This window comes from Scyliorhinus torazame, chromosome 19 (genome assembly GCF_047496885.1).
Source record: "Scyliorhinus torazame isolate Kashiwa2021f chromosome 19, sScyTor2.1, whole genome shotgun sequence".
Taxonomy (NCBI): domain Eukaryota; kingdom Metazoa; phylum Chordata; class Chondrichthyes; order Carcharhiniformes; family Scyliorhinidae; genus Scyliorhinus; species Scyliorhinus torazame.
This window is the reverse complement of record NC_092725.1, coordinates 125,817,222-125,838,738: the sequence shown is the minus strand read 5'-3', so window position 1 is coordinate 125,838,738 and position 21,517 is coordinate 125,817,222. Positions and strand designations below refer to the sequence as shown.

General features: G+C 46.7%; 1 protein-coding gene across 1 annotated transcript in view; it reads right to left on the bottom strand.

Annotated features, from left to right (window-relative positions):
* Window positions 1-17,014, bottom strand: part of lemd3 (LEM domain containing 3) — a 70,224-nt gene extending 53,210 nt beyond the window's left edge. Inside the window, exon 1 of the mRNA XM_072485176.1 lies at window positions 15,676-17,014. Within this exon, the coding sequence (XP_072341277.1) occupies window positions 15,676-16,975 (1,300 nt within the window). The 5' untranslated portion in view covers window positions 16,976-17,014. The remainder of the gene's footprint in view (window positions 1-15,675) is intronic.
* Window positions 17,015-21,517: the final 4,503 nt, after the last annotated feature.

The window sequence follows — 21,517 nt, the reverse complement described above, 5'->3', positions numbered from 1 at the left end:
CGGAAGCAATATGGGGGGAGCAATAAAGTTACAGGGGAATCTAGCGGGGGGGGGGGATTAACTGGGTTGCTGCTGCTGAGGGTAAGGGGGAGCTGATACGAGACGAGGTGGTCGGGACAGACGGGTGCGTAGGACCTGGGTGAGGAGCTGGCTTAAAAAAGGGGATGGCTAGTCGACGAGGGGGGGGGGGGGTAAATGGCCCCCCAACCCGGCTGATTACATGGAATGTGAGGGTTTAAATGGGCCGATTAAGAGGGCAAGGGTGTTTGCACACTTAAAGAGACTGAAGGCGGACGTGGTTATGCTCCAGGAGACGCACCTGAAATTGGCGGATCAGGTTAGACTGAGGAAAGGATGGGTGGGACAGGTATTCCACTCAGGGTTAGATGCGAAAAACAGAGGGGTGGCAATACTGGTGGGGAAACGGGTATCGTTCGAGGCTAAGACCACAGTGGTGGATAGTGGGGGCAGGTACGTGATGGTGAGTGGCAGATTGCAAGGTGAGGCAGTGGTGCTGGTGAATGTATATGCCCCGAACTGGGATGACGCGGGATTCATGAAGTGAATGCTGGGACCTGGAGGCGGGAAGCTTGGTAATGGGGGGGGGGATTTTAACACAGTGCTGGACCGGTCCAGATCCAGGACCGGGAGAAGGCCGGCAGCGGGCAAGGTGCTTAAGGGATTTATGGAGCAGATGGGAGGGGTAGATCCGTGGAGATTTGCTAGTCCGATGGGGAAAGAGTTTTCCTTCTTCTCCCACGTCCATAAAGTATACTCCCGGATAGACTTTTTTGTCTTGGGAAGGGCGCTGATCCCGAAAGTGGCAGGAACGGAGTACTCGGCTATTGCTGTTTCAGATCACGCCCCACATTGGGTGGATCTGGATCTAGGAGAGGAAAAGGAGCAGCGCCCACTTTGGAGATTAGACATGGGACTACTGGCGGACGAGGGGGTATGCGGAAGGGTGAGGGGATGCATCGAAAGATACCTGGAGGTCAATGATGGTGGGGAGGTCCAGGTGGGGGTAGTATGGGAAGCGCTGAAGGCGGTGGTTAGAGGAGAGCTGATTTCCATTAGAGCCCACAAGGGGAAACAAGAGGGTAAAGAAAGAGAGAGATTGGTTGGGGAAATTCTGAGGGTGGATAGGCAGTATGCGGAGGCCCCGGATGAAGGGCTATACAGGGAAAGACGAAGACTACAGACGGAGTTTGACCTGCTGACCACGGGAAAGGCGGAGACGCAGTGGAGGAAGGCACAGGGAATACAATATGAATATGGGGAAAAGGCGAGCCGGCTGCTGGCCCAACAACTTTGAAAGAGGGGGGCGGCGAGAGAGATCGGAGGAGTTAGGGACGAAACGGGAAAGATGGAGCAGAGAGCAGGGAAAGTGAACGAGGTGTTCAAGACATTTTATGAGAGGTTGTATAAGTCCCAACCCCCGGAGGGGAAGAGGGAATGATACACTTTTTGGACCAGCTGGAGTTCCCGAGGGTGGAGGAGCAGGAGGTGGCAGGTCTTGGGGCGCAGATTGGGGTGGAGGAGGTGATCAAAGGAATTGGGAATATGCAAGCAGGGAAGGCCCCGGGACCAGATGGGTTCCCGGTGGAATTTTACAGGAAGTATATGGACCTGCTGGCCACACTTCTGGCGAGAACCTTCAATGAGGCTAAGGAAGGGGGACACTACCCCCAACAATGTCGGAGGCGACGATATTGTTAATTCTGAAACGAGGCAAAGACCCGCTGCAGTGCGGGTCATACAGGCCCATCTCCCTCCTAAACGTAGACGCCAAACTGCTGGCCAAAGTGATGGCGACAAGGATAGAGGAGTGCGTCCCAGGGGTGGTACACGACGACCAGACAGGGTTTGTTAAAGGGAGACAATTGAACGCCAATATACGAAGGTTGCTGGGGGTGATGATGATGCCCCCACCGGAGGGGGAGGCAGAGATAGTGGTGGCGATGGATGCAGAGAAGGCATTCGATAGAGTGGAGTGGGACTATTTGTGGGAGGTGCTGAAGAGATTTGGGTTCGGGGAGGGGTTCATTAGATGGGTTAGACTCCTGTACGGGGCCCCGGTGGCAAACGTTGTTACAAATAGGCAAAGATCGGGGTACTTCCGATTACATAGGGGTACAAGACAGGGGTGCCCCCTGTCCCCGTTACTGTTCGCGTTGGCAATTGAGCCATAGCGCTGAGGGACTCTAAGAAGTGGAGGGGGGTGCTTAGAGGGGGAGAGGAACATCAAGTGTCACTATATGCAGACGATTTACTGCTATATGTGGCGGACCCAGTAGAGGGGATGCCAGAGGTAATGCAGATACTTAGGGAGTTTGGGATATAAATTAAATATGGGAAAGAGCGAACTTTTTGTGATGCACCCCAGGGAACAGGGCAGGGGGATAGATGCTTTGCGGCTGAGGAGAGTGACAGGGAATTTTCGATACCTGGGGATTCAGGTGGCCAGGAACTGGGGAACCCTACACAAACTTAACCTGACGCGACTGGTAGAGCAGATGGAGGAGGACTTTAAGAGGTGGGATATGGTGCCCCTGTCATTGGCGGGCAGAATACAGGCGGTCAAGATGGTGGTCCTCCTGAGGTTTCTTTTCGTGTTTCAGTGCCTCCCCATCCTGATTACTAAGGCCTTTTTTAAAAAAATAGATAGGAGCATTACGAGCTTTGTATGGGCGGGAAAGACCCCGAGGCTAAAGAGGGGGTTCCTGCAGCGCAGTAGGGACAGAGGGGGATTGGCACTGCCGAGTCTGAGTGACTACTATTGGGCCGCCAATGTGTCGATGGTCCGTAAGTGGATGAGTGAAGAGGAAGGTGCGGCGTGGAAAAGGCTGGAGATGGCGTCCTGTAAGGGAACAAGCTTGAAAGCGCTGTCGACGGCGCCGCTACCGTTCTCCCCGAAAAGGTACACCACAAACCCAGTGGTGGTGGCGACTTTGAAGATCTGGGGGCAGTGGAGACGACACAGGGGAGTGACGGGTGCCTCGGTGTGGTCCCCGATAAGGAATAACCACAGGTTTGTCCTGGGGAGGATAGATGGGGGATTTCAATGTTGGCAGCGAGCAGGAATTAGGAAGCTGAAGGACCTGTTTGTGGACGGGACGTTTGCGAGTTTGGAAGAAAAATATAAGTTGCCACCAGGGAATGCTTTCCGATACATGCAAGTGAGGGCATTTCCGCAACTCCCTACGCAAGGGATCAAGGATAGAGTGATTTCAGGGGTATGGGTTGGAGAAGGTAAAGTGTCGGAAATATACAGGGAGATGAGAGACGAGGGGGAGACGATGGTAGAGGAGCTGAAGGGAAAATGGGAAGAGGAGCTGGGGGAAGAGATTGAGGAGGGGCTGTGGGCAGATGCCCTAAGCAGGGTAAATTCCTCGTCCTCATGTGCCAGGCTTAGCCTGATTCAATTTAAGGTTCTACACAGGGCGCAAATGACGGGAGCAAGATTGAGCAGGTTTTTTGGGGTGGAGGATAGGTGTGGGAGGTGCTCGGGAAGCTCAGCGAACCACACCCACATGTTCTGGTCGTGTCCGGCACTGCATGAGTTCTGGGAGGGTGTGGCAAGAGTGGTCTCAAAGGTGGTGGGGGTCCGGGTCAAACCAAGCTGGGGGTTAGCTATATTTGGGGTTACAGAATAGCCGGGAGTGCAGGAGGCGAAAGAGGCCGACGTTCTGGCCTTTGCATCCCTCGTAGCCCGGCGTCAGATTCTACTTATGTGGAAAGAAGCGAAGCCCCCGGGCTTGGAGGCCTGGATAAACGACATGGCAGGGTTCATAAGACTGGAGCGAATAAAATATGCGTTAAGAGGATCGGCTCAGGGGTTCACCAGGCGGTGGCAACCGTTCCTTGACTATCTCGCGGAACGATAATGGAAAAACAGAAAGGACAGCAGCAGCAACCCAGGGGGGAGGGGTATTATCCTGTGTTTTTGTTTTTTGCCAGTTGTTGATATTTGATTTTTGTTTATCTCTTTTTTTCATTTGTTGGTAGTTTAAGATATTATTTAAATAACGTTTAATGCATATTCCTTTATTATGTTGTAAAAACGGAAAATCTCTGTTTGAAAAATGTCAATAAAATATATTTTTTTTAAAAACTCTGAAAACCCATGAAGTTCTTTTACTAACAAAGTTGACAACTTCAGGAATTATAGAAAGCAGGAAACCAGTGATTCCTTATGGAACAATTCTATACATCAAGAGCAAGTAGCAAACCTATACCCATTTCAACATAGTCACAAAACGAATTACATCAGTGATGAGTGACCGCTCAAAGTTCGACACATCAGTAGCTTAGTATTACGTGTGCAGACTTGTCTACAATGTATTGCAAAATGCGTCTCAAAACAAAATTGTTTTGTTGCAGTTGATCAAACTTTATTACATACGGACATACAGTTGGAAACAGGAATAAGCTACTCTGCCCTTTGACCCTTCTCCATCGTTCAGTAAGATTATGGCTGATCTGACTGTAACCCCTCCCCCCCATCTACCTCGGATAACCTTTCACCTCCTTGTTCATCAAGAATCTACCCACCTCTAACTTGAAAACATTCAAAGACTCTGCTTCCACTAGCTTTTGAAGAAGGGAGTTCCAAAGACTCTATCCTCAAGAAAAAAAAATTCTTGTTTTAAATGGGCAATCCCCGATACACCCACAAAAGGAAACATCCTCTCCATATCAACCCTATCAAGAATCCCCAGGATCTTATATATTTCGATCAAGTTGTCTCTTGGTATTAGTTTAATAAATCTTCAACGGCTTCCAATGCATCTACATCCTTTCATAAATATGGAAATCAACACTGTACACAATACTCCAGATGTGGTCTCGCCAGTTCCATGTGTTACATCCTGCCAACCAGAAAAGATTAATTTATGCCAACTCTTTGCTTCCTATTAACTAGCCAATCTTCTATCCATGATACCCCCCCCCCGCACCATAAGCCTTTATCTTCTGCAATGATCTTCCATGTTTTTAAATGCCTTCTGGAAATCTAAGTACAGTACATCCACCTTCCCTTTATCCATGCGTGTGACCCCTTCAAAAAAGTCCAATAAATCAATTAAATATGATTTCCCCTGCACTAAACCATGCTGACTCTGCCCGATTACCTTGGATGTTTCTAAGTGCCCTGCTATAACAGAGTCAGATTTATACAATGCAGAAGAGGCTCTTCAGCCCATTGAATCTGCACTGACAGAACTACACAAAATCTACACTCATCCGACTCTCCAGCACTTGGCCCATAGCCATGAATGTTATGACATTTCAAGTGCTCACCCATGAGGTTTCCCACCTCTACTACCTCCCCAAGCAGTGCATTCCAGACTCCCACCACCCTCTGGGTGAAAATTATTTTCCTCAAAATCTCTTGCCCCATACCTTTAAAATTATGACCCCTCATTATTGATCCTCAGTTAAAAGAACAGCTGCTGCCTAACCACCCTGTCCTTATCCCTCAATCAGGTCCCCCTCAGTCTTCTTTGCTCCAAAGGAAACAACCCGAGCCTAACAGCCTCTCTTCATAGCTCAAATGCTCCATTCAGGCAACATCCTGGTGAATCTCCTCTGCACCCTCACCAGTGCAATCATATCCTTCCTAGTGAAGGGACTAATACTGCACACAAACAGTAGCACAGAGGTAGCATTGTTGTTTCACAGCGCCAGGATCCCTGGTTCGATTGCGGCTTGGGTCACTGTCTGTGCGGAGTTTGCACGTTCTCCCCATGTCTGGATGGGTTTCCTCCGGGTGCTCCTGTTTCCTCCCACAAGACGTGCTATTAGGTAATTTGGACATTCTGAATTCTACCTCAGTGTACCCGAACATGTGCCGGTGTGGCGCCTAGGGGCTTTTCACGGTAACTTCATTGCAGTGTTAATGTAAGCCTACTTGTGACAATAAAGACTATTAATTACGCCAGCTGTGGCATAAAGTTGTGTACAGCTCCAACATTACCCCCGTGCTCTATATAATCGGTGCCACGACTGATAAAGGCAAGGGTCGCATATACCTTAACTACCATACTAACCTGTCCTGTCACCTTCTGGGATCGGTGAACAAGCACCCAATATCCTGCTGTTCCTCAGAGCTTCCTAGAATCCTGCCGTTCATGAAGTAATCCCTGGTTTTGTTAGTCCTTCCAACATGCATCACCTCGCATCTTTCAGGGTTAAATTCCATCTTTAATAATGGCTTCTAATAATTTCCCCGTGACAGATGTTGGCTAAATGACCTGTGGTTTCCAGTTTTCTTTCCCCTCCATGTTGGAATAAAGTAGTTATATTTGCTATTTTCCAATCCAATGGCACATTCTCTGAATCCTGGGAATTTTGGAAAATTAAGACCAATGCATTCACATACAGAGCCTTTAGTTTTGTCATTATTTTGTAGCCTCTAGCCTCAAGTCCCGAAAAACGAGCTGTTAGGTAATTTGGACATTGAATTTCCCTCGGTGTACCCGAACAGGCGCCAGAATGTGGTGACTAGGGGCTTTTCACAGTAACTTCATTGAAGTGTTAATGTAAGCCTACTTGTGACAATAAAGATTGCTTCTATTTCACACTATCCCTTCCTGTTGACCATTTCCCGTTTAGTACCTTTCTCTATCTTTACGGTTTGCCACATCTTCCCAAATCTGATTCCTTGTCCCCACTATTTAGCTTAAAATCTTCTTTCCTACCCTAGTTATGTGGTTTGCTAGAACATCATCCCCAGTACAATTCAGGTGTAGACGCTCCCAACAGTATAGTCTCCACTTTGCCCAGTACAGGTGCCAGTGCCCCATGAACTGGTACTCATTTCTCCAATCTTATTTGCCCTGTGCCAATTTGCTCAGGTAGTAACCCAGAGATTATCTTTGAGGTTCTGCTTTTCAATTTAGTGCCTCGCTCCTCATACTCTCTTTCCTAGTTCTGCCTATATTCTTGGTTCCACTGTGGACCACGGCAACTGGGATCTCCCTCTCCTACTGCAAGTTGTCTCCAGTCCCAAACCTTGGCACTGAGCAGACAGTACAATCTTCTGGACTCTTCCACTGCTTCAGAGAACAGTGTCAATCCCCCTCACTATGGTGTTCTTTCTACATTCTTTTTTACTCCCACCACTTGAGTGGCTTCTAGTACCAGTGCCATGGTCAGTTAACTCTTCCATCCTACAGACTCCACTCTCATCCAAACAAGGTGAGAACATCTCAAACCTATTGGACAAAAGTCAGAGGCTCCTGTTCTCTAGATTCCCTTCCCTACCCCACTCGCAGTCAAACCCTCCAGTCACTAACCAAATCAGAAGTGATGTGACAACTGCCTGGTACAAAGTACCCAGGTAACTTTTTTCCCGCCCATGTGTTGCACTGTCTTGCAGCTCTGCTCCATCGGAGCCCAAAGCTCATCGAGCCACAAACACTTATTGCAGCCAAGATGCAACAAAGCCTTGAGCGATCACTTTATCCTCTGTGGCAACCCACTTCAGCTACAGAAATACGTATAGCCAAGTCTACAATTCTAAAATCCAATAACAGAGAACGTACATTCATATAAAATTTTCAATTCCTCAGGATACTCCAAAAGACTTCAAAAGTTATTCATTGCCTGTGAAATGTGGTTAATGCTACTTTGTAAGCAATTGCAACATCCTAGACACAGCAATGAAATGAATTTCCACTGATGCTGTTGCTTGAGAGATGACAGAACTCCTTATTGCTCAGTAGTCAGCCTCACGGTAGGCTTCAGCGCAGGTTTAAAAACCCAAAATATTAGAATCACCAAGATAGCGGTTATTTTTTAAAATCACTTTGTATATTTTACATGCAAACACAGGGTATCACTTTACTGACTTATTCGGCAAACATCTGAAACAGTTCAACACTCCCTTAGTTCTACACTTAAGTGTCAGCCTAGATGTGTTTAAAACACAGGTGGAACCTGAAAGTATCGAGAAAAGCATGTCACACAAAATCAAGCTAAAATAAGGCTTGAAGCAAGAGTGAAGCCAACCATCAACGCCATTTCCTGATATCAATTTTTTTTTTCCTCGCGAGAACTACTGGCCCTTTAAGAAAAGTTACTAAATTGTATATACTTCATTGCACTGATGAAATCCATAGAAATTGAATTTCTGGTTATATACCCATTGAGTCTCTACCAAAGTGTTGTAAAACTCAAAGTAAAAGCACACAAGTTCAGAAGTTTAAAATATTTAATTGTACTCCATTCATTTGAATAGAGTACATTATGCCGTACAAAATTTCAGTGAAATGACAGATCTGATGATATAAATCATGAAAATCTAGATGCCAGAATGCATCTTCAAGAAATCACGTCAAACAATTAGCAGGAACAATCAACTCTCAGCAAGCTTTTCAATACATTTTACATAACATTCAAGGCCAGGCACACAATTTATGTTGAGTAGTTTCAAGGATATATAACTACACATACACAAATTCTCACCCACTCATCCAACGTGGTACTCAGAATAGTAGTATTCAGTTTAGCACTTTGTCAATTGAAGCTCTTATGGTGGGCTAGAGGTCACTTCACCATCACACAAGGAATTTCTATCAAATTCAACCTGCAGTCAATTGATATTATCTGCTCAAAACTTCTAATTACAAATAATAATTAGACTGATGTATTGCACTGACATGAAAATAATTCATTTCGGGAGTGGGGATATTGATAACCTAATAAATTCAAGAGGTTAGGTGGAGAGAGCAGTTAATAAAGCATACAGTATTCTGGGCTTTATCAATAGGGGCACAGAGTACAAGAGCAAGGAGCTTATGCTGAACTGATACAAGATACTAGTTAGACCTTAGCTGAAATATTCTGTACAGTTCTGGGCGTCACACAATAGGAAGGATGCAAATGCATTGGAGAGAATTTAGAAAAGATTTACAAGAATGGTTCCAGTGATGATAAACTTCAGTTGTGAGGATAGATGAGGTTGAGACTGATCTTCTTGGAGGGAAGTTGGCTATGGGGAAATTTGATAGAGATGTTCAAAGTCATGAGGAAGCTGGACAGATAGGGACTACTCCCGCTCATAAAAGGATCAAGAACAAGAGGGCATAGATTTAAAGTGATCTGCAAAAGTAGTAAATGTGATGAGAGAAAAAGCTTTTTCACATAAGTGATTTGGAGCTGGAATGCAGTGCCTGGGTGTGGTGGAGGCAGGTTCAATGGAGGCATTCAAGAGGGCATTAGATGATTATTTGAGTAGAAGTAACATGCAGGGACACAGGTAAAACACAGGGGAATAGCCCAAAGTCATATTGATCATTTGGAGAGCCAGTGCAGACACAATGGGCCAAATGGCTTTCTTCTGCACCAAAACAATTCTGTGATTCTGTATTCAGCTAATGTGCAATATCAGAAATTGGAGATTCAAGTATTACTTTTCCTTTACTTTATCTACTTATTGCTTACTAGCAGACTACTGTTGCAGTACTACACAGGCAATAGTATGTGTAAATTTAATCAAACCAATTACATCAAATTGGTACTTTCTCAATTAGTCAATTCAGTCTTCAGATTACATTCTATATTGACACATTAACATGAAATTTTATCTAAAACAAACCATGACAAAATACGTGTGCTGCAAAGAACACAGATCAAACTGGAATCCCCACATAAAGATCATCTTCTGCCGGAGTAGCTCATCATAATAAGCATTTACAAGGACAGGATCAATGTGAGGAAGGATCCACAGCACCACATGATACTGCCAGACACCTGGAGTGCTTGAGGCACTTCCCCAAACAGCCGTCCTTACCATTGCCCAATTAGATATGGGCCCTGCTCGTGAATGAAGAAAAGAAGTCTTGCATTTATTTACGGCCATTAATGAGTTCACTTTGCAAACAATGACTATATGTAAAAGTGCAGAAGTCAATTTGCACAAAGCAAATTTGACATACGGCAACAAGATAATGTCCAGATAATGTTTCATTTAAGCAATTTTGGTGGAGGGATAAATATTTGGCAGGACACGAGGGAAAACTCCAATATCATTTTTCAAATAACTGCAGAAATCAGATATGGCCTCAGTTTAACAACTTGTCTTTTAGGGTTCTAAACAGAGAACAATATTTCTGCTAACACACAGCAGCCTGGAAGGTATCATACAGCCACTGTGCCTGGTTAAACACCATGTGTGCACAGCCACGCAGAAGAATTGCAAAGATATCATACATTTTAAAAACTGGGCGCTTAGAATAAAAAAAGGATACAGGATACAGAGAGAGAAATTGCAGAGCATAGGGACTGAAGGCATGGCCACCAATGGTTGAGTGATGAAAATTAGAGATGCTCAAGAGATGAGAATTAGACAAATGGAGTTATCAGAGGGCTGATAAGGAGAAAGGAAGAGGCAAGGCCAAGGAAGGATCTGAGAATTTTAAAAATTGAAGCATCGCTTAACCCTGGGACAATGTAGGTCAGCAAACACAGGTGAATGAAAGTTGTTGTGAATTAGGACACAAACCATTTTTGGTAATTGGTAGTTTATGAAAAGGAGAACATGAAAGGTTGGTCAGGAGTCCATTGGAATAGTCAGGTCCGTAACAAAGGCACGGATGAGGGTTCCAGTATCTGACTCCGCAGAGGCAGGGTCAGCTCACGGCAATGTTACAGACATGGAAAAAGGCAGCCTTACTGATGGCATGGATGTGCAGTCAGATGCTCATCTTCAAGTTAATTAGGAGCAGAGTCTGGTTCAACCTCAGACAGTGAAATGGATGGAGTCAGTCTCTGGGAATGAGCACATGGCAGGGATCCAAAACAATGGCTCTGCTTTTCCCAACTTAGAGGAAATTCCTACTCATCCAGTACTGGGTGGCCAGCAAGCAGTCTGGCAATTTAAAAACAATGATGGGGTCAAGAGAAAGGCGGGTGTGAGGTGGAGCTGGGTGTCTAACTCACTCCAGTTTCTACTTTGTTTTGAAGCCATTTCTTCTGATGACAGAGACTGGATGAGATTAATAAAGTATCACCACTTCAGAGTTGCCTGAATCTTCCACTAAAATGGCAGGAGAAACACAAGACTGGCAGGGACAACTTGGAAGCACAAAGAGACAAGTCCGAAGTGGAAGCATAGGGAGAAAAGAGGAATAGAAAAATGATAGAGTTAACAGGAGATAACAAAATAATCCTCTTAGGATGCCAATTATATCAGTTCTAGGTTAAAGTCCAACAGGTTTGTTTCGATGTCACTAGCTTTCAGAGCGCTGCTCCTTCCTCAGGTGAATGAAGAGGTCTGAGGAAGGAGCAGCGCTCCGAAAGCTAGTGACATCGAAACAAACCTGTTGGACTTTAACCTGGTGTTGTAAGACTTCGTACTGTGCTCACCCCAGTCCAACGCCGGCATCTCCACATCATCAGTTCTAGGGATCAAGCACTACCTTTTGTTATTGTGTCACTAGGATTTCTACTTACATAAACACCTATATGGTAATGTTACTTTTTGTCTGGCGAGGGCAGGGGTGGAGGGGAGGGGAGAACGAGAGGGGAACACTGTCTTGTTCATTCAACATCAGGGGCATACAAGCCACTTCCCTTTGGCACCAGCAAGAACTTTCATATGTATTTTGCCTTTAATTTAGGAGAACATCCCAAGATGCTTCACAGGAGAGTAAATAGACAAAAAAAAAATGACAAATCCAAAGGAAGAGATATTAGATCAGGCTTGGTTATACCTGCAGGTTTTAGGGTGGATTCCAAAGGAGCAGAAGGGAGGGACTTTCAGAGCTTAAAGTCTAGACAGCAGAACATATTGCTGCCAATAATGGGGTGAAGGGAGTAAGAAAATGAAAAAACAAGAATTGGATGGTACAGTGTTGAACAGAAGCAAGGCCACCACTGAACCATAGAATTTACAGTGCAGGGGGAGGCCATTCATCTCATCGGGTCAGCACCAGCCCCTGTAAAGAGCACCCTACTTAAGCCTCATGCCTCCACCCTAGCCCCCTATATCCCCGTAACCCAACCCCTCCTAACCTTTTTGCCTAAGGGCCATTTAAAATGGCCAATCCACCTAACCTGCACATCTTAGGACTGAGGGAGGAAACTGGAGCATCCAGAGGAAACCCACGCTGACACGGGGAGAACGTGCAGACTCCACACAGTGACCCAAGCCGGGAATCGAACCTGGGAGCCTGGAGCTGTGAAGCAACTGTGCTAACCACCGTGCTGCCCAAGTACTGAGTTCGAATAAGATTCCAAAATCGAGATTTTAGTGAACCCGGAGTCAACATAAACCAGCAGAATGTACAAAATTGTTAGGGGCCTGAATTGAGTGGATGGGAAGGGCCTATTGATCTTGGCAGAGAGGTCAGTGACTCAGTGGCATAGAGTGAACGTGATTGACAGAAGGATGAGAGGGTAAGGGGGGGGGAAGAGAATGTTTTCACCCAGAGGGTGGTAGCGGTCTGAAACTCACAACCGAAAAGAGAGCTGGGTGCAGAAAAGCTCAACTCATTTAAAAGATACCTGGATGTGCGCCTGAAATCCCGTAACCTCCAGGGCTATGGACCAAATGTTGGAAATTGGGATTAGGTTGGGTGGCATTTCTTTCAACTGGCACAGACATGACGAGTCAAGTAGGCTCTTTCTGTGCAGTAAGCTTTCTATTATTCAATAAGAAATGGAGTGATTAGTGACCAAGACTTGGTATGGGATAGGATACAGACTGAGTTTTAGGAACAAAAGCTTATGGAGGGATAAAGGGATGCCAGTCAGGAAAGCATTGGAATCCGCGAGTCTAGAGGATGGAAGGGTGACATGGTTTGGAGGTGGACATAGGCAGTCTTTGTGATTTAGAAGAAATGGGTTGGAAGCTAGCACAGGGTCAAATCGGACGCCAAGGGTTCAAACAGTCTGGTTCAGCCAGAGGCAGCAACCAAGGAGGGAGATGGAATCAGTAGCTGGAAAACTAATTTGTGGCAAGGGCCAAAGATAAGCAACCTAACAGCAGGGAAACATTTTTAAAAATTCATTTATGGGATGTGGGTATCACCAGCTAGGCTAGCATTTGTTGCCCATTCCCAGTTGCCCTCGAGAAGGTGGTGGTGAGCTGCTTTCTTGAACTGCTGATGTCCGTGCCATTTAGGTACACCCACATTGCTGTTAGGGAGGGAGTTCCAGGATTTTGACCCAGCGACAGTGAAGGAATAGCAGGTTTCCAATAAGGATGGTGTGTGACTTCGAGGAAAACTTCAAGGTGTCGGTGTTCTCAGAATCTACAAAGCAGAAGGGGGCCATTTGGCCCATCGAGTTTACTCCAGCTCTTGGAAAGAGCACCCTACTTAAGCCCACGCCGCCACCCTATCCCCACCTAACCTTTTTGGACACCAAGAGCAATTTATCATGGCCAATCGACCTAACCTGCACGTTTGGGCTGTGGGAGGAACCCAGAGCAAACCCACGCAGACACGGGTTGAATGTGCAGACTCCGCACAGACAGTGACCCAAGCCAGGAATTGAACCTGGGACCCCGGAACTGTGAAGCAACTGTGCTACCGTTCTGATACATCTGCTGCCCAGGTCCTTCTAGATGGTAGTGGGTGTGGATTTTTGCGGTGCTGTCAAAGGAGCCTTTACATCCTGTAGATGGTACAAACTGCTGCCGCTATGCTTTGTGGTGGTGGGAATGGATATTTGTGAATAGGGCTGCCAATCACGTGGGCTGGTTTGTCCTGGATAGTGTCAAGCTTCTTGAGTGTTGTTGGAGCTGCAGGTAGATGGTGGTCATGCTTTGCGGAGTCAGGAGGTGAGTTACATGCCGCCGGATTCCAAGCTTCGGACCTGTTCTTGGAGCCACAGTATTTATAAAGTTCAGCTTCAGGTCAATGGTAACCCTAGGATGTTGATAGTGGGTGGAATCAGTGATGGTAATGCCAATGAATGTCATGGGGCAATGGTTATATTTTCTCTTGCTGGAGATGGTTATTGCTTGACACAAATGTTGCTTGCCACCCACGCCTAGATATTCTCCAGCCTTTGTTGCATTTGGACATGGACTGCTTCAATACCGGAGAGTCACAAATGGTGCTGTACATTGAAAAAAATCCCCACTTCTGACCTTATGATGGAAGGGAGGTCCTGGGAGGGAGATAAAGCAGCCAAAGGTGGTTTGGCCTCAGACACTACCCGGAGGAATTCCTGCAGTGATGCCCTGGGACAGAGAGGATTGATTCCAAACAACCACCATCCTTTGCGTGAGGTACAACTCCAATCAGAAGAGTTTCCTCCCCACTACACGGTTCCCATTGACACCAGTTTTGTGCCTCGGTGACAAGGGCAGTCACTCACCCCGGAGTTCAGCTCTTTCATCCATGTTTGAACCAAGGCTGTAATGAGTTCAGGAGCTGAGTGATCCTGGCAAACACAAGATTCCAACTCTGCCTCAACACAACAGCTGCTAAAGCCCTTTTGTTAGCTCTAGACTTGACTTTTCCAACACAATCCTGGCTACCCTCCCTAATTCTATCCTCCATAAACTTAAGGTAATTCAAATATCTCCTGGATCCTAATGCACAAGTCCTGTTCATCCATCTTCCCTTTGCCTGTTGACCTACACTGATTAAGCAACACTGCAATTTTAAAATTGACATCCTAGTTTTCAACTCTCCCCATGGTCAGGCATTCCGATCTCTGTCATCGCCTCTAGCCATATTCTGGCCTGCTAAACAATCTCAATTTTAATCATTCCATCAAGCTTTGCGCCTTGAGCTGCCAAGGCCCCATGCTCTGGAATTCCCTCTCCAAATCTCAGTTTCCTTTTACTTTCCTCCTTGGAGATGCTTCTTAAAACCTATTCTTTGATCAAGCTCTTGGTCTTAAGACTGTGGCTATATTCATATGCAAGCTGAACCCAAAAATTACAGGTATTGTCGTCAAATTGGAATCTCACTTTTAACTTCTCTGTTTTACTTTTAAATAAATGATTTGGCTGCATTTGTCCATTAATCTAGTTACAGACGTCAAGAACTGGCGTTACAAGTGTAAACCTACTTAATGAAGTGTTAATGACGGCCATCAACCGCTGGCACCAAAAAACACATGGAGTCTCATTTCTTCTGTTCTGAATTTATTGGGGAGATTTAATTTTTTTTAAATTATAATTTTTCCTTTCTTTCCCTTTCAACACCAGCGTTGATACTGAATTCGCAGTCTGTCCTATTTTTATTTCCCAGTCCTTAAATTCCATTGGCTATCCTATTCACTCAGGTCCCATGTGGCTTATACTTCCAATACATTTGGGGCAAAACTTTGATTAGCTCTGCTCGAGAATGTAGTTTTGCAATGCAATTTTATTCTTTTATACAAAATGTATGAATTAAATGGCATGTCAGATTGTATCTTGCAAAAAAAAAAAAAAAATTAACTGACATTTAATCTAACTACTCCAAACTATGGATGCAAAATTAAACATGGTTGAGCCTCAACGATATTGCTTTAATTAGGGTTACAAACTATGAAGTGCAATGACTAGAACTAGCTCATCACAATCAAGTGGTATCCACACCTACTGTCCTATTTATATACACCCAAAATGCAGACAAACAACTTTTCTGAATAGATTAAGAGATTAAATAGTCTGGCGGTCTGCAATTACCACATCGGGAACTCCGATCCTTTTGTTGCATCACTCACCGTTAAGAACTCTTCCTTCTGCTCCTCCTGAACCCCTCATCCTTATATATGTAAGTCCCAATATGAGGAAAAACAGACACGCAGCAGTCAAAAGAAACATGGATAGGTAGTGTGCACTGAATCCACCGGTCGCCGAACCCCCCTCCCTTTTAAACTGCTGTAGCAGCTCCTCCTCAGGCTCTCTGGAGCCTTTACGATTGTAAGTACTGTAAATGTGGTTACTGCCCGTGTGGTTTGAGTGATTGGCATTGATCAGAAGGGAGGACGAGGGGCCACTTCGACTGGTGATAAAATTGCTGTTGTGAATGGATGGACTTAGGGTGCCGACATGATTATTGTTTCTGGTGCTGCTCTGGTACAGATTCTCCCTCTCTGCTGCCAGGACTCCTGGGCCAATCTTTCTGGAGGAGGAATTACGGAACCGCAATAACATGGTGGGCTCCGCTGTGGCGTCGGTCTCCCTCTGATCCTCCTCCTCCAGTTGGTCTCTCCGTGTGTCTAGACAGTAAGGACCGCCGGCGACGTCGTGGACCCGCCTGGCGCCGCCTCTCCTGCCGGCGCCGCTCTCCTCCACCATCGCCCCCGGGTTATGACTGTTGACGGTGCCCGATGGGGCCAGCGGCTTTTTGGACTGGCTCCGCCTGGAGTTGGGCCTCCGGCCTCGCTCTTCCCGTTCGTCCTCGGAGTCGGAGTAGTTGCCGTCCCGGACGTAGGACACTCGACCGCCGCTAATGTTGCTGTTGCTCAGCGGCTCGGCTCCCGGAGACCGTCCCTCTTCCTCCGGCGCCTCTCGGGCGCCGCCGCCGCCCCCCGGGCTCGGCCTCCACCAGGGGGTGGAGTTGCTTCTCCCGGCCGGAGAAGCCCCGGCTCCGCTTCCACCGCCGCTGCTGTTATTGTTGCTGTTCACCATTCTGGGAGGCGTGCTCCTCCCTTTGCTGTGACTAGGCCGCGGGCGGGGGCACTCGCCCGAAAGCTTCTCCGTCCGGCTCGCCCTCTTGCCGGCCTGGCTTCGGATGGTGGCCTCGGCGTCCGACTCGTCCGAGCTGAAGCCCAGCAGCTTGCTGCTGGGGGGTGTGGCGGTGCTGGCCCCGCCGAGGCCCAGGGCCAGGCCCGGGCCTGTCCCTCCGCCGCCGCCGCTGCTGCCGCCGTTCCGGGTTTTGGGCCGCGCGCCGCGCTCCTCGCGCAGCTTCTTGAGCTTCTTCAGGTAGACGGGGCGCGTGCTCTCTGTCACGGGGCCCGGCACCAAGCCCAACTTTTTCAATTCCGCAAACAATTCCGCGTCCGTTAACTGCGCCGCCATCTTACCGCGCGAGGCGTGAGGCTGCCGGAACTGACGTCCGCGGCCGCCGGCCCCGCCCACTCCTCCCGCTGGCTCCGCCCACTCCTTCCGCTGGCTCCTCCCCCCAGTCAGACTGTCCACCGTGAGGGCGGGGCGGGGGGGGGGCATTAAAAGGGCAATGCCTGCCCCCTCCCCCACTCAATTCCAGGTACCCCGACTTGGACAGATTCAACTCTTCATTGTGTTGCCCCTCACCCCCACAATCTAATTCTCACTATGTTTGGCCACCAGCCCACGTTTGGCCGAATGGGACCGCCCCGGCTGCGCGGTGCTTAGCGTTGCTGCCTCACAGTGGCAGGGACCCGGGTTTGATTATGGCTTGGTGCCAGTCTGTGCGGAGTCTGCACGTTCTCCCCGTGACTGCATGGGTTTCCTCCGGGTGCACCGGTTTCCTCCCACAAGTCCCGAAAGACGTGCTTGTTAGGTGATTTGGACATTCTGAATTCTCCCTCTGTGCACCCGTACCAGGTTCCGGAGTGTGGCGACGAGGGAATTTTCACAGTAACTTCATTGCAGTGTTAATGTAAGCCTGCTTGTGACACTAATAAATATTATTATTATTATTCAACTGCTGCTTGTGGGAAAGACTTCCAAACCTCTACCAAACGTTGTGTGAAGAAATGCTTCCTAACATTTCTCCTGAATGGTCTAGCCCTAATGATTAGACTATGTCCCCTGGTTTTAAAATCTCCAACCAGTAGAAATACTTTATCTTTTGTTAAGGCAATCACTTCCCAAATCTATCGCACCCTAACCCACCCACTCACTGCTGACCCTCCAGCTCATTGCCTTAGCTGCTTCCCAACCTACCCGTCAGCACTCGGGCGGCACGGCAGCACAGTAGTTAGCACTGTTGCTTCACAGCGCCATGGTCCCAGGTTCGATTCCCAGCTTGGGTCACTGTCTGGGTGAAGTCTGCACGTTCTCCCTGTGACTGCGTGAGCTTCCTGCGGGTGCTCCGGTTTCTTCCCACAAGTCCCGAAAGACGTGCTGTAAGTAATTTGGACATTCTGAATTCTCCCTCTGTTTACCTGAACAGGTACCGGAATGTGGCGACTAGGGGCTTTTCACAGTAACTTTGTTGCAGTGTTAATGTAAGCCTACTTGAGACAATAAAGATTATTACCCTCTCATGATAATGCTCTGTGTTCACAGCCTCATCAATTCCATGCCCCCCCCCCCCCAACCTTCTTGGAAAACCCAATACTGTACATTGTATAATCTTCTAAAAATCTGAGGGGATTCCAGTATTTTAGGATTCAAGTTCAGGTTTGATGCAAAATTTAAATCATAGGATAGAATCCTAACAGTGCAGGAGGAGGAGCACCCTGCCTAGGCCCACCCCTCCGCCCTATCCCCGTAACCCCACCTAACTTTTGTACCCTAACGGACAATTTAGCATGGTCAATCCACCTAACCTACACATGTTTGGATTGTGAGAGGAAACCGGAGCACCGGGAGGAAACCCACACAGACACAGGGAGAAAGTGCAACCTTCACACAGTCACCCAAGGCCAGAATTGAACCCGGGTCCCTGGCACTGTGTGGCAGCAGTGCTAACCACTGTGCCGCCATGCTGCCCTGTACTCTTAAGAATTTAAAAAAAAACATTTTCCTTTATTGCAGAGGCTCTCCAATTTTTCCATTGATTCAAGCTCCACTGTTTTCTCACTGGCTGGCTTGGACAGACTTGGGTGTTGGCTTTGAGAACACTTTGTTTGCTGTATTGTTGCATCTATTTCAGCTCAAAATCTTTCAATCTAATTTTTGTTTTATTTTCTCAATATTAATAGTAAATTAATTTAAATTAAAAATATTCCACTCCAAATGCATTGGTATCATTATGCCACCAATTGTGCTAATTAATTCGCCCAATTCCCTTGAAATATTTTCTATCCAATATAATCTAGTAATCAATAGCTGGGAAATGGTTTATTTTTATTCATTCTTGCACCGCGTTGCTGACAAGGCGAACACTTATTGCCCCAATTGCCCTTTGGGAGATGGTGCTGATTTGGTTTCTTGAACTACTGCAGTCCGAGTGATGTAGGTACTCTCACACTTCTGTTTGATAGGAAGCTCTAGGATTTTGATCAGGTACGGAGAAGGAACGGCGGTTATATTTTCAAGCCAGCATGTTGTGTGAACTTGCAGGGTGGTGGTGTTCCCATGATCCTGCTGTCCTTGTTCTTCTTGATGGCACAGGTCACGCGATTAAAATGTGCTGTCAAAGGAGCCTTGGTGAGTTGCTGCAGTGCATGTTTTAGAACAATTATGGACAATCGAGGCTAGTGAGTGGGCCGCATAAGTGGCCCTCCTTCTTCTCAGTGGGCCGTAAGATTGAAATCGGGCTTGTTCACTAACCATGGCCCTATAAATAAGATTAAATACATTTAATGAAGGACCGATATTTCATGACGAGTTATGGAAAATGCTTAATCATTTCAATTTTAATACTTCACCCCCACACCCCAAAGATGTGCAGGGTGGCCGGATTGGCCAAGCTAAATTGCCCTTCAATTGGAGAACATCAAAAAAAATACTTCAATGGTAAAAGCAAAATAATATTTACACTTTTGACCTAGGACCCCTGGGTCATTGACCCTCACAGACAATGTTGTGAGCAATCAGCACACACCTCACTTCATGTGCCCTTGCTTCACATGTGTATCACTTCAGTCATACCAATCGGGAAAAAACTATGTGGACAGAAATCAACAGAACCAAGCAACCCCGCAAGCGGGCAACAGTCAACAAAATGTGCATAGGCCACATTTGGAACCCCGATGGGCTACATGTAGCTCCTGGGCAATGTAGGTTGCCCTCCATTGTCTGAGAAAGATAATAGACATTGCAGCCACAGTGCATCAGCGACGGAGGAAATGGACATTTAAAGTGATGGATGTGGTGCCACATCATTGGCTACTTAAAGATTACTATGTGGTCTATAGTGAGTAAGAAAGCTGTAGACTGCAGGGAGATGTCAAGGATCTTCTGGTGCGCAGAAAAGTGGCAAATGGAATTTAATCTAGAAAAGTGAGAGGTAAGAGAATGCACATTAAGTGGTAGGATGCTGAGAAGAACAGAGAAACAAAGAGGCCTTGGAGTGCATCCCTGGAGGTTGCAGGACAAGTGAAAAGGATGGTCAAGAAGAAATTTGGGATATTTACATTTATTTGCTGGGGTATAGAATATAGGGGTAGGGAGATTATACTACACTGGATTAAATGCAAGTTAGGCCACAGCAAAAATACGACATACAGTCTTGATCACCTCATCAGAGGAAGGATGTGATCACACTGGAGCAGGTGTAGAGGAGATTTACAAGGATGTTGCCAGAAACCGAACAGGAACCTTAATCCCGGACAAATTTGGGCAGCACAGTAGCACAAGTAGTTAGCACTGTGGCATCACAGCGCCAGGGTCCCAGGTTCGATTCCCCGTTGGGTCACTGTCTGTGCGGAGTCTGCACGTTCTCCCCGTGTCTGCGTGGGTTTCCTCCGGGTGCTCCGGTTTCCTCCCACAGTCGAAAGCTATGCAGGTTAGGTGGATTGGCCATGCTAAATTGCCCTTAGTGTCCAAAAAGGTTAGGGGGGGTTATTGGGTTACGGGGATAGGGTGGAAGTGAGGACTTAAGTGGGTTGGTGCAGACTCGATGGGCCAGATGGCCTCCTTCTGCACTGTATGTTCTATGTTAGCTATGGGGAAAAAATGGATAAGCTAGGGTTGGGGCTGAGGGTGGTTTTAACTTGGGTGTATAAAATTATGAGGTGCCTCGATAAAGTGGAGAGGGAGGACCTATTTCCTTTAGCAGAGAGCCCAATAACCAGGGATCATTGGTTTAAAGTAGTTGACAAAAGAATTACAGGGAGTTGCGGAGACATGTTTTACACCAAGAGTTTAATAAGGACAAGGGGAGTACATACACACTGAGTAAAATAAAGAACTATGTTTATTTACAATAACGATATGTACACCACCTGGTCCCTTCTCTCTGCCAATGCATTACTGGTCGACATTTTGTACAGTGGTTAATAGAGTTTCCCCACCCCTCAGCAGGGGAGCTTGTACCCCGCGAGGAAGATAATCATCCCCACCTTGTAAGTTTGTGCGGGTTATTACACAGAGGATTGCAGGAGTTTAGAACAGAGTGCTTCAAAGGATGGTTGAGGCAGAACCCCTAAGTGCATATATAAGTACTTATAAATGCAGTGAAAGTGCCATACCCTACAGATCAAGAGCTGGAAGATGGGGTTAGACTGGACAACTCTTTTTCAGCTAACATAGACACGATCAACCAAATGACATCTTTCAATGCTGGACATCTTCTATGTACTGGATGACTTTTTTTTTGTGTATGGAGCTGCACACATCCAAGTAAGTAAGGAGTATTCCATTACTTTGGAATTCTTTACCTCAGAGGGTTGTGGATGCTCCGTCATTGAGCAAAGTTGTAAGAGTAAATTTAAAATATTTATAAATGAAAGAACAGTTATGAGGGCC